Genomic DNA, 12,716 nt, shown 5'->3' with positions numbered 1-12,716 from the left:
TTTCCAAATTAAGAACAGAGCCAATAACTTGTTTAATTATACCCTAAATACTGCTACCTTTCTAATAGTGTTTCACTTAAAGTAACTCAGTTATACACAGTAAGTTGATATAAGGATGATGCTGCCAAAAGGCCAAAATTAAACCCACAGTTCTCTGCACTTTGACATACCAGTCTTGAAATTCAACTGAATACCTTAAAAAAGAACTACAACTCCATGGTTACATTTTAAATTAAAATTAGATGGACTTGCAAAACAGCATTTGCCATTGACTCAAGAGACAGGCACTCAAACTTTTCCATATGTGAGATTAAGAACACAGAAATCGTCATCCTTGATTAAACTGAAGAGTTGTCTGACCAAGTACATGGGGTCAATTTAAGTAAACCCTGAGTAATACAAAGTGCTTAGGGGGACAATACAGGGTGTTTTCTATAGTGTAGCTTTTCCAGCAGTATGTGGTTAACTGACATTCAGAACTGTTATTACACTGGAATTAAGTGGTATTTAAACACTTCCCTTTCTACACCAATCGGAGGACTTACTGCTGTGATTCATCTTAAATGTGCCTTGCAGTGAATCTTTATCAGTTTAAATTGCTTCATAGACATATCTGAAGGGATAACTATTAAGGTCTCATTGCTGTCTTTGGTTCAGATACCATATTTGATCGTCATAAGCATAATCAAATGATAGTGGGGTTGGGTGGATGATACCTAACTGTATTTCCAAAGCCTACTGCAGACATGGGTACAAATAATTTTTCCTTACCACTCAACTCTTAGTTGATATACTTACAGGGAAATATCCACAGTGTTACTAAGGTATCTTACTGAGTGATAGTATGTGGTTTTAAAGCCATAATCATATCTGTTAGTTTAAAATTCATAACCCCATATGTGTTTTGCATTTGTTGGTGCTTAATTTCATTCTTGTCTTTGATTGTCTGGTGGTTTGGGACCGCAGTATCTTCCGGAGGTTCTTTAGAGTCAGTTTTTGTTTCAGCTGTCTCACATAGTCGAGTCATACCTTCAGGAAACTTAGCACCTCAGTGTTTGCTTTCCAGATCATTTACCCCCCAAATAACACAAATCTTTACATCATTGGTAATCTATCTGCTTTCTGAAAATGAACTATTTATTGTCAACAGTTACTCTCCCTACCTTTAAAAGACTGAAGAATTAAAAAAGAGAATCTTCTTAAAAGCTGTTTGGAAATATTAAATACTATATAGGCAGAATTGCCCTTAAATTTCCCTAAAGCAACATGAGTTTTCGTCAGTATGTCATGTATTAACTCTTGTTGGTTTTCTTTCCTATATGGAATATTTTGTAATTAAAGTGTTTTCCTTATTTGATTAAGAGATCTGTTATTTCTCATCAGCCCTGTTTCTTTCTGCCTTAAGGTGATGGTGTTTGTTCATGCTAGAAATGCCACAGTACGAACTGCTATGGGTCTTCGAGAAAAAGCAAAAAACAATGGTCATATTTGTCACTTTTTGTCACCCCAAGGATCAGATTATGGACAGGCTGAAAAACAGGTAAGTGAATTTTTTATGCTGGTCGTTTTTACTGTCCTAGAATTTATGTTTTTATGAGACAGTCCAAGATGGGAATAGATTAAGCATTTTTGAGTTTCTGGGAAGATATATTTTGCTCTGAAGGGAAGTGTGGAATGGCTGAATTGAACAGAAGAAAGGAAAAAGTGATGGTGAAGGAAGAAAAAGTTCTGTTACTTCTAGATTTTTATACAAAAACTGATAATAGGTTAGGTTTTATGCACATTTTACTTAGAGATCAGTATGGATAAAGACTAACAGGGCATGCTTTATCAGGTGGAGTTCACTTTTGAAGGAAAGACAGGAAATCCTTTTAATCCTAGAGTCCCATGATGTGCATTCTCTGTATCTTTAACATTTTTTGGGAAGTGTTAAAGAACTGAGTGGTGTGAATAGACTCCAAAACTACCTTCCTGGCTTGAAAGCTATTTGGTGTGTGCTTGAAACCCTGCAGTTCTGCACTGATCTAAGTGAATGTCTGACGTGTGAGATAGATGAGGATTCGTAATTTATATTTATCGATAAATCAGTGAAGTTATTAGCTTGAAGTTCATTTATATATCTGAAATTGTTTAATTTCTTAAGACCATTGTAGCTTTGGAGAGGGAGGTTATCTATCAAAAATAATTGGACAAGTTAAAGGAGGATGATTTGATGATCATTGATAACAGTATTCTTCATGTAATCTGCAGCTCAGAAAGTCCCTAAACCACCAGTTGTGGCAATTTGGGAGAGTACATGTCTCCTGCTTTTGCACTCTCCCTAAACATCTGCTACTGTCCAATCTTTAAAACAGAAAACTGTTTTACAGACTAGCTCAGATTAATACTTTACCACCTTTCCAAAACCATTTGACTTTCCTCATGAATCCACTAATGAAGGGCAGTGAAAAAGTCAAAAGTGGGAAAGCCATTTGAATCTCACAGGGATTTAACCCCCTTAATCTGACCTTGGTTTAAAATAAGTATATGGATCCTAAATTACTAATACTTTGAACAATGGCCAAGTACTTGCCAGCTGAAACTGTGTACATTTTTATGCATTCTAACAGTTCTGTCTTTGTATGAATTGTGTTAGTTGACCTTTCAAATCTTTTACTGATACATAACATACAGATATGACTCAGTCTGCAACAACTTCTTTTCATCTATTTAAAGAATACGCCAGTATTTCTGCTGATACATTATTTCCAAAACAATTATTTAATTCAGTCTTATATGTGGCATATACATTTGATGATATTAAATGAGATCTGAAGATTAGAGCTAAAAGTGTCCAGTTATTATTCCTTCAAAAATAATGTTCTTTCTGTCTCCCTACCTAGAAAGCAGAATATAGAGGAGATACTTATTCATTGTAGAAAATTTGGTGTATATAGAATCACATTATTTCCAAAACAATTATTTAATTCAGTCTTATATGTGGCATATACATTTGATGATATTAAATGAGATCTGAAGATTAGAATAAGCAGTGTCCAGTTAATATTCCTTCAAAAATAATGTTCCATCTCCCCAACCTGAAAGCAGAATTTATTAATTCAGTCTTATATGTGGTATGTACTTTTGATGATATTAAATGAGATCTGAAGATTAGAGCTAAAAGTGTCCAGTTATTATTCCTTCAAAAATAATGTTCTTTCTGTCTCCCTACCTAGAAAGCAGAATATAGAGGAGATACTTATTCATTGTAGAAAATTTGGTGTATATAGAATCAAAGAATCATAGAATGGTTTGGTTTGGTTATCTATATATAAGATACCTTCTCTCACTGACAAATGTATTGGTAAACTCTTAAATATTTTGTGCCCTTGGAATTAGGAATTTTTTGAGGGTTTTACATTCTGTGTCTGTCTTTAGATGTACTAATTATGTTACAGGTTGCCCAGAGAAGTTGTGGATGCCCCCTCCCTGGAAGTGTTCGAGGCCAGGCTGGATGAGGCTTTGAGCAATCTGGTCTAGTGGAAGGTGTCCCTGCCCATGCCAGGGGGTTGGAACTAGATGGTCTTTAAGGTCCCTTCCAACCCAAACCATTCTATGATTGTCCCCATGGACTCAGGACTAGTGAGGCCACACCTCAAATACTGTGTTCGGTTTTGGGCCCTTCATGACAAGAAAGACACTGAGGTGCTGGAGCATGTCCAGAGAAGGACAGTGGACCTGGGGAAGGTTCTAGAGCACAAGTCCTGTGAGGAGCGGCTGAGGGAACCGGGGTTGTTTAGCCAGGAGAAGAGGAAACTCAGGGGAGACCTTATTGCTCTCCACAGCTACCTGAAAGGAGGTTGCAGAGAGGTAGATGTTGGTCGCTACTCCCAAGTAACAAGCGATAGGATCAGAGGAAATGGCCTCAGGTTGTCCCAGGGTTTAGACTGGATATTAGGAAAAACTTCTTCACTGAAAGGGTTGTCAGGCATTGAAACAGGCCGCCCAGGGAGGTGGTCGAGTCACCATCCCTGGAGGTAGTTTGGAAAGACATGTAGATGTGATGCTTAGATGCATGGTTTGGTGGTAGACTTGGCAGTGTTTGGTTAACAGTTGGATTAAATTACATTAAAGGTCTTTTCCAACCTAAACTATTCTATGATTCTGTCTTCTGGGATGGTAGCATTATTCAGGCAATCCATGATGTTCATAGGCTGTGTTTAGAGACAGCTTTTGAACCAAAAAGACCCCGATTTGGCTTGCTGCTCAAGCAAGGAAGAACTGGAGGCAGGTGTTGCCATGAATGGCGAGTTTGGTTGCAGTGATTAAGCTCGATATTCAGAGGAAGGCTGTGATGGTACACAGGGAGAGTTAGGACTGTGGTCTTTAGGACAGCAGTCTTTGGCTCATTCAGAGAATTGCAAGGCAGAATCCCCTGGGAAACTTCCATGAAGTAGAAAAACCTCTCTGCTTTTACACTAAAGAAATGGCTTAACAGGGGGGAGTTTGCCTTCAATGAAAGCAGCAATGACTTTGCACCATGATGCTGAAAGTGGGAACAAAATGGGTAGAGTTAATGGAAATGAATATTTAAGTTATAAGCTTAGTTTTAAATGCTATTGATACAAAATGTGAATAAAATACTGTCATTATATATGTTCACATGAAATGTACTTGTTATCCAAAGCAAATATTCAAGGGAATTTGAAGTCTGTTATGGGGAATTTACTGTTTTCTTTTAATATGAAACTTTAAGCATCATCCTTTTTCAGGAAAAGCTGTAGAAACAAGTTCAGTATGACTTGAATGGTTTACACACTTTTAAGTGTTCTTAGATTTTGCAAAGCAACTTGAAACATGGAAGTGTACTGTGAGAAATTATGTAATCTTTCCCAATAGAATTTGAAAAGTTCTTAAGAATTAGTAACTAGGAGGAGTGCCAAAGATGAGGCCAAATGCAGTGATAAATGAAGCTGGTGATGATTGTCTTGGAAAGCAAGTCCAAGAAGTATGACTGTTAATAGAACAAATTTATAACCAAGGCCTGATAAGAAGGAAGAGGTGTGAAGACCATAGCAATGAATGAGAGAGAACTGGGTTCTCCAGCAGAGTTCTTGTGGCTGCCCTGAGTCTTACAATGACTATCAAGAGACAGAAAAATTCATTAAATTCTTCCAGTGATCAGTACATCCAATACACACATTTCACAGTAATGCAAATTCACATTATTTTAATTCTTATGCATGTAAATATAACCTAGGTCTTGGGGGAAAAATATTGTTATTATTGTTGTAATAGAAATTATATACTCCAGTGTACTTAAGGGCTTTCTCATTAACACACATAAATAAATTAGTAATGGTAATAATAAAATTAGAGTGAAGGCCTAGTCTGTGGAAAATATCACCAGTAACTACATATTTCCATTTGTCCTCTTTCGTGTTCCATTCAACAAAGTTACATTATTTTAATTTTACTTATCATAAACACTAGATATTTCATTGGTTTTGTGTCTGTTACCTGATAAATGTTATCTACAGAAGGATTTTTTAAGATATAAAGGAAATCTAATGTTTTTTCTTTGTTCATAGGAAACTTGTTGCTGTTTAAAATAAAAACACACATCATGTATTGAAATGATTGTGTCACAACATATATCTTTGAAGTGTATTTTTACTAATATTAATATGGTATATACTAATTTTGCTAATACTAATCAAATAAGAGTATACTCTGCAAAGGCAGCAGCACTGCATAAACGATCATCAAATGAGTAATATGCCAGCAACATTTCCTGAGTAATTAAGGCTAACTTAGTAAGACCTAGGACTACACAAAAGATTTCCGTGATTAGAGCATGTGGGAGTTTGTTATTAAAACTGTTACTGTTCAGTCTAAATTTTCGTTTTCTTTCTTGGCAGTAAATATTTCTAACTGAAGTGACTGTAGTAACAGCAGTACCATACGTGCATTTGACCAAAGGGTTTTGTAATTGCATGTTTTGTCACAGGAACTTTCTGCACTAAAATTTCTAAAGATTTCGAAGTGTAACAGATTCAGATCCAAGACACAGTGAATTCGAGCTGGATATAGAGATACCTTTTTTGCCTGAACTTTCTACTCCCCCTCTAATAAACCCATCCTGTAATTAAACACTGAAGGCTAGAATAGCACTATCTGAAGCATGTGCAATACATGTCTACATTTGGTTAACCTGAGAGTCTGGGAATTTTCTCTTCCATTGTTAATTCTAATACTGAAGAGATTTACCTGATAAGGTAAGAACTTCAGTGCCACACAGGGCAGAAACACAGCCAAGTGTGTTTCTGAACAGGTCAGAATTGTAGAAACACTGCAGGGACATACTAATAGATTTCTTGGTTTTGTGGACAAGAAGGACCAGCTGTTGTGAAATGTTTATAATGTGATATAGAGAATTGAGCAAGGCCTGACCTTCTGTTTGAGCTCCAGCAATGAATTCTAACGTGTATATAGCCTTGATGTGTGTCATTCTTCATACATGAATTGGCCTGACTACGGCTCTAGACCTAGGATCTCGTGCTGGTTCTCTTCCCTAATTTAATTTTTTTTCACTGTACAATTCTTTTTCAAGTAAAAAAATAGCAAATTGTTATTAGGGGTAGGTCAAGCTACACCGTAAGTCTCTTAATGGTAAATTTCTGGTGGCCAGGAGAATATACTGGGAAGTGCACTGATGCATACACTTCCTTAAGCATTTGCTGTTCATAGGGACTATTGATCTGGACAGACTTTTACTCTGACCTGGTACAGCAGCTCTTATGCCTTATACTAGAAATCAGATACATGTGATGCAAGAAATGGAGTACTAACGTGATAAAACACATAACTTGTAAGAGTTTTTCAAGGTTCTTTTTAAAATCCTTTCTCAAAACATAACCTAAGTTCTTTGTTCCAGCTATCTCAAAGCTCAGCCTGTAGGTGAGCCAAGCATTTACTGTTCCTTCAGAATGATCTTGACTTCCAAACTACCTTTAATTTTAAATTTTTGGTCACCAGTACAAATATGAAATATCCATGGGTCAAATTGCACCTCTGAAGAATCTCATTAGACATTCTGTCAAGTCGAAGTCTCTACATACAATTAATTTCTTTGATCATCATTGCCTAAGTTTAATCTCCTTAATAAGTGAAATTCATTTTATATAGTACTAAATTCCCAGTGCCATACTATATAAATGAAATTTCTGACAGAAGTCTAACTGTATTATATCAATGCTGTGTGATGCAGAGTGATTAATTTAAGCTTCATAATTATAATATCATGTTTGTCTGACAAGAGCTATCTGGTATGAAGAGATGTTTATTGGCACAGTTCCCAAAATTATCAGACTGCAGGCCATTCAGTCTTGCCATTTCATTTGACATGAAATTTAGCAATACCTGGTAGAGAATAATCTTGATAATGTAATACAATCCTTAGTTTGTATTCTGTATACAGTGTTCACTGTAGTGGATGAAGATGATGTTTCAAAACATCCAAAATCCAGTGTATGACTTGCAAGAATAAGTAATCCCCAAATTGTGCAAGTGTAAGTGAAGGCTACTTGAACACACAGGAGGAACTGAAAACTAGAATGGTTAAAAGCATTGTATTCTTTGCTGGCCTTTAAAATTTGAAAGCAATTTTACTAATCCTCTTAATTATCTGTCAAATGTTTTTAGATTATTAGAAATTAATTTTTAGAGAACATTCATCAAATATTTGATGTGTAATCATTTGTTTGACATTTAATTATTTCAGAGCAAATCCTCATTTTATTTTTGTTTTACTAATAACATATTTAATATTTGATATGCCATTAAAAAAACTATAAAAATAAAATGAGGCTATGTATTCAAATACATTAGGCTATATTAAATGTCAAACATATATTGAAGTTCCCTATTTGTTTTATAATTACTATATTTTTTTACTTTTGAAGAATATTTGCTAATTATCTCTCAGAGAATGGAATGTAGCTCTATGTATTTCTTTCATGGGATATTTTATTCAGTAGTCCTGCTTAAAGGTCAAAGACTAAATTCATGAGATGATGTGATCCTAAGAATTGATGGGTTAAAGAAAAATGTATTCTGTATAGAGTCATCCCAGTGTTTTAATGAACCCTGAGCTATGGAATTTGGTATTAAGAGGGATTTAAATGGATATTTAGGTTTTGAAGTGGCCTATTTACAGAAAAATACATTGTGAACAATAAAATAATGTTGTTTCCAGGGTTTTTTTAGCAGTATTCTTTTTTCTTAGAGTTAATTTAAGTGGTGACTGTTGTAAACTGAAATAAATAGTTGACAGAAACAGTAAACAATTTCTTTTGCTTTTGCTTCTTCTGACCTTTAAAAAAGGAAAAAACAATTGAAGTTTGATGTATATTTCTGTTATTATAATAGATTCTTTTTTGTGTCACTCTAGAAATTGTATTTGCATAGCTTTAGATTTGCAGTTCTGTGTACTTCCATACATTGTACACAGTCTACTGGAATTTTTTAGTGGTTTTAGTATGAAACAGAAAGTATAAAATATATGGTATAGATTGAATTCTGTTATCAACTGTCTTTCTAAAAATCAGTCTCTGACCCAAGCATTTCAGGTTTGTTGGCTTGTTTCTTGAGCTCTGGTAGTTACAGCACTGAGGTAACAACTAATTCTTCTGCTATCCTGTGAAAAAAAAATGGGGTTTTTTTCCCTAATCTTGGGGCTTGATCGTATATTCCATTCTATCATGAGCTTCAACTTGATATGCAACAATGCTTAGTTTTATTCTGCTTCGTGAATATTTGTTCTACTTCTGTAGAACACAGCTCTGCTATGTTAGTAATGGGAATCCTAGAAGCAAAATAGGTTAGCAAATATTTTTCTAGAATGATCTCAGAGATTGCAAATACAGCTGAAAGGGATTCTGATGGTTTTGGTCAGGGAACTACAAAGAGACATTTTATGCTTTTGTACACAACTTTTCAGCAATTTCAGAGTTATTCAGGTTGAAATCGGTAATGGATTTCATCACTGTAAATGTAAGATTTAATGCCTATTCTTACTAATCCTCCATGGAAATGCTCTGATAAACTGTAGGATAATGTGTTGCCTATAGCATCCCCTTTTATTGTTGACAAAATTTTCTGTTAAATACTAAATGCACTCAGTAAGATCATTTGAAACTGTTGTCATATTTATAATATGTTTAAACTTCTTTCCTTAAATGAAGTCTATCTCGGGATTTCCTCATGTTCAGGTTGAACCTTCTGTTTTCCCATTTATGACCATTGCCCCTAGTCCTGTCACTGGACACCACTGGGAAGAACCTGGCCCCATCTTCCTGACACCCACCCTTTAGATATTTATGAGCACTGATAGGAATTCCCCCTCAGCCTCCACTTCTTGATATTACTGTAAAACTTACTTTAATATAAATAAGTGAATATACTATAATTATAATATATTTCACCATTTTCCTATGCCTTCTTAGCTATTCCTTACAGGGAGATCACAGATTCTCATATCTTTCCTAAAGTTCTAACCTTATTCTGGGCACTAGCGGAGAGAAAAGCCATGCAATGTTCTTTTTTGCTTTGACTATGAAAGTCTCCTTCAGTTAGCTTCTAGAATGTTTTAGCATGTAATCCAGGTCAAAAAGAAAAAAGGTTGCTGTGTCTTTTCACAGTCGTTATTAATTGATAGCTTCCCTAGGTAAAATGATTTCAACTAGAAACCTCATTGTTACATGAAGTGTATACAGATAGCAAATATCTGTGCTAATAGCTATGGTAAAGAAACACATTTCAGAAGAAAACTGTTTGAGAGAGAAAAACAAAACAAAACCGAAACAAAACAAAGAAAAACCCTGCAAGAAATTAAAAAAGAAGTGCTTAATTTACTAATGACCCGTAGGTTTTGCGTTCCTTTTCCAAGATGTTCCAGTTAGTTCTTGGCTGCAATGCATCATCTTGTACAATATGTTCACAGTGAGAATGTAGACAATAATCATATTTTTCAGGGACCTTTTCTTTATAGGATGCACCAAATAATACTGACAAATGGTTCTGGTCACATGCAATTTAAGCAGCTTAGTATGGAAACCATATGCTGTCTAGAAAATAGTATTTAAAGACATCCTATCTACTTAGGAATTCATTTGTCAGGAAATAGTGGAGTTACTGTAGTTGTTAGTAATGAAGAGTAATGATTAAAAAGTTAATAAGAATTTGTGGCTTTTCTGCAATGCGCACTGACAATAATGCTGCTTGTTGATCATCAGTTGTACTTTGTATCTCGTGGTAATTATTCGCAAACAGACTTGATACTGTTCGGTGATTGGCATCCTGTTAGAAACTATATTTGATTTATTTTACAGGAAGTAAACAGCGTAAATTTTCCAGGTTCAGTGAATTGTATTTGAGTTTAGTTTTTTCTCTAGCATCACAGTTGACTTACAAAGGATCACTGCAAAAGTCTCAAAGCCCTGTTCTTTGGGGTTCTTAATGAAGGAGATCATGTTTGGGGTTTGTTAAGTGGTTAGTCATTGCTTCGAAGGTATAGGCCATCACAGAACACCCTTTGTAGTTCTCTTTCCTGAAATAAAACTCCTGAACAAAAACAGTAGTTCAGAGTTGTCCTGTGGAATAAACCTATGTGCTTTCTTCTAGGGTTGTTTTAATTTTTCCCTTCAAAATATCATTATTAACTTACCATGTTTCTTTCTGAGGCTTCATGTGAGTTTATTTATTTATATTGTAAAACAATAAATGTATAGGATATCTTTAGACTGATTTTTTTTTTAATTGAAATTTTTGATCTGTCATAATTGAAAAAATACATGTCCATGGATGCCTAATTTGATAGAAAATATCGCTGCAATATGGGAAACTATCTCACACTTTCTCTTGAAAAACACGATTAGAATAAGTGCAATTAAATAAATTCACACACACACAGCCCCAAGGTACATTTAGATGCTTGATTCAGTTTTTCATTTAGAAGACATTATTATCTTAGCAGATGGAGAAAAATATTAACTTTCACTTCAGTTCATATTCTTAATTTCATTTATTTTCAAATAAGAAAGATTTTGAAATACAGTTTAGTTATGGTTTATCGGAATTGTTTAGCTATGTATGGTCACTGTTTCACTAGTCGTCCACTTTCCACTTCCAATTCCCCCAAATACCATAATTTAGGTAAAATTTGGGGTTTTTTTTCATTATACCTGTAGTTTATTTACACAATATGTAGAGTAGATCAGATCTGGACAGAAGCGGTTTTGTGCTGAAGCTTGCAATAACATCTAGTTTAAATGAATTACGAAATAATGAGTGCACATTTTTAAAAATTTTAAATAAAAGAGCAATTAGAAGCAACCATTATGAATGAGTGAATTGAATTTGGTCCACAGTCTGTTAATACCAGCTACTGAGAGCCAGAGGTACTATGGAGAAAACAAAATAGGTTAAAAAGTAATTAAGCGTACTTTTGGAAAGTGTGCAGATCTTTTTCCAGAGAACTGCCAAACATTTATTACCTTTTTTTTTTTAAATTTAAGTTGTATTACATGTATAGTCAGTCTCTGCTTTTTAGCATATCCTATATATATTTATACTATCAACATTTATCCATAGCAGGAGGCCAGAACATATGGAAGCTTTGATATCTACAACATTTAGTTTTTTCTTCTGGTTGTTTTGAATTCATCTTAAGCTCCTTTGAACTGGAATTTCAAAAGTCAGCCAAGATTCAGAAGATTCCCTGCTTCTTATTGGAGATCATTGTCCTGGCAAAAAACATTGTATTGTATAAAACCACAAGCTGCTGTGCTTTAGAATGTACGGATACCATTGCATATCACCTTTATCACAGTAAAATTATGGTTTTGCTTAAGTTTGCCAAATCTCTTTTGAACTACCGAATTATTTCAGAAACATCTTTTTGTTGCTAGCAGATTGTTATGTTAAAAACACCAGAGACTGATTACAGAAATCAAAAAAACATATAAAGCTAAAAACCAGTATTCTTTTCATCCCACTACTGAGATTTTGAATTAACATCATATAAATGTATATTTGGATACATTTTTGTACATGCACCATGTTAGAAATTTTTGGCTCATTTGGCCCAAAGACAGAACCAGAACTAAAACTTATGTATTATGCTAGTGGGAACTAGACTAGCAGCATCATGTTTTTGACAAGGCTAGAGCATACACAAACTGTGCATGAACTATAACAAAAAACTGGTAGGGAACAAAAATGGAGTTTACGTTGTATTATGGAATGAAAATAAAATTGCTGAAAGAATGGGAGGCAGATTTGGAAGTATATGTCTTGTGAGAAGCTGCTGGGATAGAAAGACAGCATTATAAGGAGAAGTGAATTCCAATGCTTAAGTATGAATTCCTATAAGAACTAAATGTGCACCATCCCCATCCCACCAAACAAGCCTTCATCTTTGGACAATATCAGTACAAGTAGATAAACAATTAATTTTAGTCAATACAGCTAAAAACCAGAAAAATCTTTAAAGTTCTAGAACATCAAATTTTATTTACATTAAATTACAAGAAAATTGTTAGACTTTTGGTAGAACAAGGTCTTAAACTAATTAATTTTTAGTGCTCTGATAAGTCATGCTAAAAACACCACTGGATTAAGCTTTTTTCTAGAATATTTCCTTCCTGTCAAATACTAATTTTCCTTATTGGGTCAAC

At 34.5% G+C, this 12,716-nt stretch overlaps 1 protein-coding gene across 1 annotated transcript in view; it reads left to right on the top strand.

Moving 5' to 3' along the window:
- Positions 1-1,405: 1,405 nt before the first annotated feature.
- LOC104506279 (activating signal cointegrator 1 complex subunit 3-like) overlaps positions 1,406-12,716 on the top strand; it is a gene marked incomplete at its 5' end in the record, with an annotated part of 133,137 nt that continues 121,826 nt past the window's right edge. Inside the window, 1 exon segment of the mRNA XM_010147180.1 lies at positions 1,406-1,540. Within this exon segment, the coding sequence (XP_010145482.1) occupies positions 1,406-1,540 (135 nt within the window).

Source organism: Eurypyga helias, unplaced genomic scaffold (genome assembly GCF_000690775.1).
Source record: "Eurypyga helias isolate BGI_N326 unplaced genomic scaffold, ASM69077v1 scaffold3280, whole genome shotgun sequence".
Classification (NCBI taxonomy): domain Eukaryota; kingdom Metazoa; phylum Chordata; class Aves; order Eurypygiformes; family Eurypygidae; genus Eurypyga; species Eurypyga helias.
The sequence above is the reverse complement of the archived record's forward strand: the minus strand, read 5'-3'. Positions and strand labels throughout refer to the sequence as shown.